The following is a 2,659-nucleotide window of genomic DNA, read 5'->3' as shown; positions in this document are numbered from 1 at the left end:
TTATAGTAAATATCCTATAACTATAACGCGGTAGAGGTTGCCTAAAGAAATTATAAAATTTCTAATATCTTATTAATTTTAAAGAGCAATTTATTGCCGCTATTAAGAATAAAGTTAAGTTATTAATGACCATTATAATAGCTAAGGAGAAGGCTAACTTTAAGCTTAAAATAGCTTTAAAAGGAAGGTTATATTATAACTTCTAGAGCTCCTTTCTAAGTATCTAATAAGTAGGAGATTAATAGTCTTATTATAAAAGGAGTCTTTAAATTTAAGAAGTATAACCCTACTAAGTTTAATAAAGTTCGTATCTTTAAGTTAAAGATAGTTAATAAGATTAAAGGTAAAGCTACTAACGCCCTATTTAAGAAATTAAGGCTTATTATCTAAGGTTATAACAATAATAGTAAGGAGATAATTCTTATATAATCTCCTATAATTTAATAAGCTAGTTAGCAAGTTGTTATTATATTAGCTCCCTCCTTAATAAAGAATAAAATAGCGGTCTATTTATAAGATATTACTTAGGCCTACACCTAATTAAAGACGTACCTTTAGCGCTTAATATTAGTACACCTTCTAGAGCAAATTCGCCACTAATATCCCAAAGATATAATTATAGTTATTGTTGGGAATAAAGGCAAGGGGTCACCATATAAGGCATATTGCCGTCACGTGTAGCAAGTTGCCGTTACGTGCGGCAAGTTGCCATTACGTGTNGCCGCGGCACTAGCGTGGCGGGGAGCCTTAAGCTCCTCGCCCTCCCTTATAAAGATAAAGAATAACAATTATTATACTATCTACGAACCGTAGCTACGTAATATTATCTTGTGTAACTAATACTAATTAGTGGTTAACTTTACTATTATACTATAGAGCAGCTAGGTATTCCACTAAGAAGAGACGAGCTACTATACCAGTGCTACTCGTGCTAGAGGAAGCTATCTTTTGAGGTTAAAACTGGTCCTAAACCTTAAATAGAACTTTTCTATAAATCTAAGGGATTTAAAGGCCAGAACTGGTTCTAAGCCTTTCTAAGATTACGGATTCTTACGTCTATTATATAGAATAATACGCTTTATAAATCTTCGCGATTTAAGGCTAGAACTAGTCCTAAGCCCTATAATTATAAATACACGTTATAAACGCGTACTAAACGACAATCCCTATCCTAATAATACTTCCCTTCCTCTGAAAGCATGGCTACGCCAAATAATTAAAAAGACTCCTTACTATTAGGGGTAGCTAAGTACGCGAAACTTATTAATAAAGATTAGGACGAATTTACCCTTAATATAACAACTTATACCGCAAAACAAGTTAACGGCTTTCTCCTATACTATATTATATTCTACCAAAATAGACACTACACCGATTTATAACTGTAGGAGTATTTTAGAAAGAATTTTATAGGATGGACTGCTAATACCTAGGTACTTAGCAATGTTAATATTATTTAGGATTTTCGAGACTTCCTCTATAGGAATAAGGTATATATTACTAAAAACGGTAACCTAATTGCTAGTAATATTTAGGCCATTATTATTAGTATAGAAGAACCAGTATAGACGGAAGCTAAAATTATACGTTAACTACGGAAACCTAGAACCAACCTATATTCTTTAAAAGGCAACTTTAATTTATATTAAAACCCCTAGAACGCCAATCCCCTACCTAGAGGTACTCTTCTACTAAAAGGTACTCTCCTACCTAGAGGTACTTGTCCGCTACCCCCTCCATCCTAGCTAACCGGTAAGCCTCTACTATAAGAAGTTACGAATTTAATAAAGGTATATTTAGACGAGGAGAAGAAGTTTAGAGGAGAATTGTATAATATACTTAGAGTAAAACTACAGGTCTTCTATAACTATTAACGTATTTAATCACCGAGACCGCCAGATCACCAAGACCGCCACTCCAAAATACACCAAAAAATAGAAAATTAACACTTTAATATCTCAACAACCACTTAATAATAATTTTTAATAATTTAAATTTAGACTTTTATATATGCTCTACAGCTGTTATTAAAGTTGCATAGTAAATAGTTTAGTAGTTTTTAAGATAATAGTAATTTGCCTTATTTTGGCCCCCAAATTTTACTATTTTAAAAACCACCCAACTATTTATTATATAACTTTAATAGAAGCTAGAGAGTATATATAAAAGTCCAAATTTAAATTATTAAAATTTATTATTAAGTGGTTGTTAAGATATTAAAGTATTAATTTTCCATTTTTTTGGTGTATTTTGGAGTGGCGGTCTTAGTAATCCGGCGGTCTCGGTGATCAAATACGTTATAACAAAGTTAAAATTTAATACCACCAGTACTACTATGCTTTCTCTATTATATTAAAGGGACAGGTAGTAATATTCTATTACGACTATATTACGGGTAAAAACTATAGCTTTAATATAATGCTTTAGCTTACTAAAGCCCACTTTAAGACTAATAAGAATCGCTAACTTTATATATCTAAATAGCGAGAGACTATATTCTAGAGAGTTATTACTTCTAACCTAATAAAGACTCGTTTAGAGTGCCTTTAACTACTCTTTAATAAACTTTAGAAAATCTAATATAGCCTTACCAAAACTTACTAAAATAAAAACGGCCTAAGGGACTAGGTTATCTTAGCATGCCATAGCGTTCCTAAGT

General features: G+C 31.6%; 1 protein-coding gene across 1 annotated transcript; it reads left to right on the top strand.

The window, feature by feature from the left end:
* Positions 1-234: 234 nt before the first annotated feature.
* On the top strand, positions 235-390 carry K441DRAFT_566170 (uncharacterized protein; the record flags this gene model as incomplete). The annotated part of the gene is made up of 1 exon (XM_067643730.1): positions 235-390. A coding segment is annotated over one exon (156 nt), but the record flags the coding sequence as incomplete, so codon positions are not given.
* Between the last annotated feature and the right edge of the window lie 2,269 nt (positions 391-2,659).

This window comes from Cenococcum geophilum (genome assembly GCF_001692895.1).
Source record: "Cenococcum geophilum 1.58 unplaced genomic scaffold K441scaffold_27, whole genome shotgun sequence".
Taxonomy (NCBI): Eukaryota; Fungi; Ascomycota; class Dothideomycetes; order Gloniales; family Gloniaceae; genus Cenococcum; species Cenococcum geophilum.
Note: the sequence above shows the minus strand (reverse complement) of the source record. Positions and strands in the feature narration are given on the sequence as shown.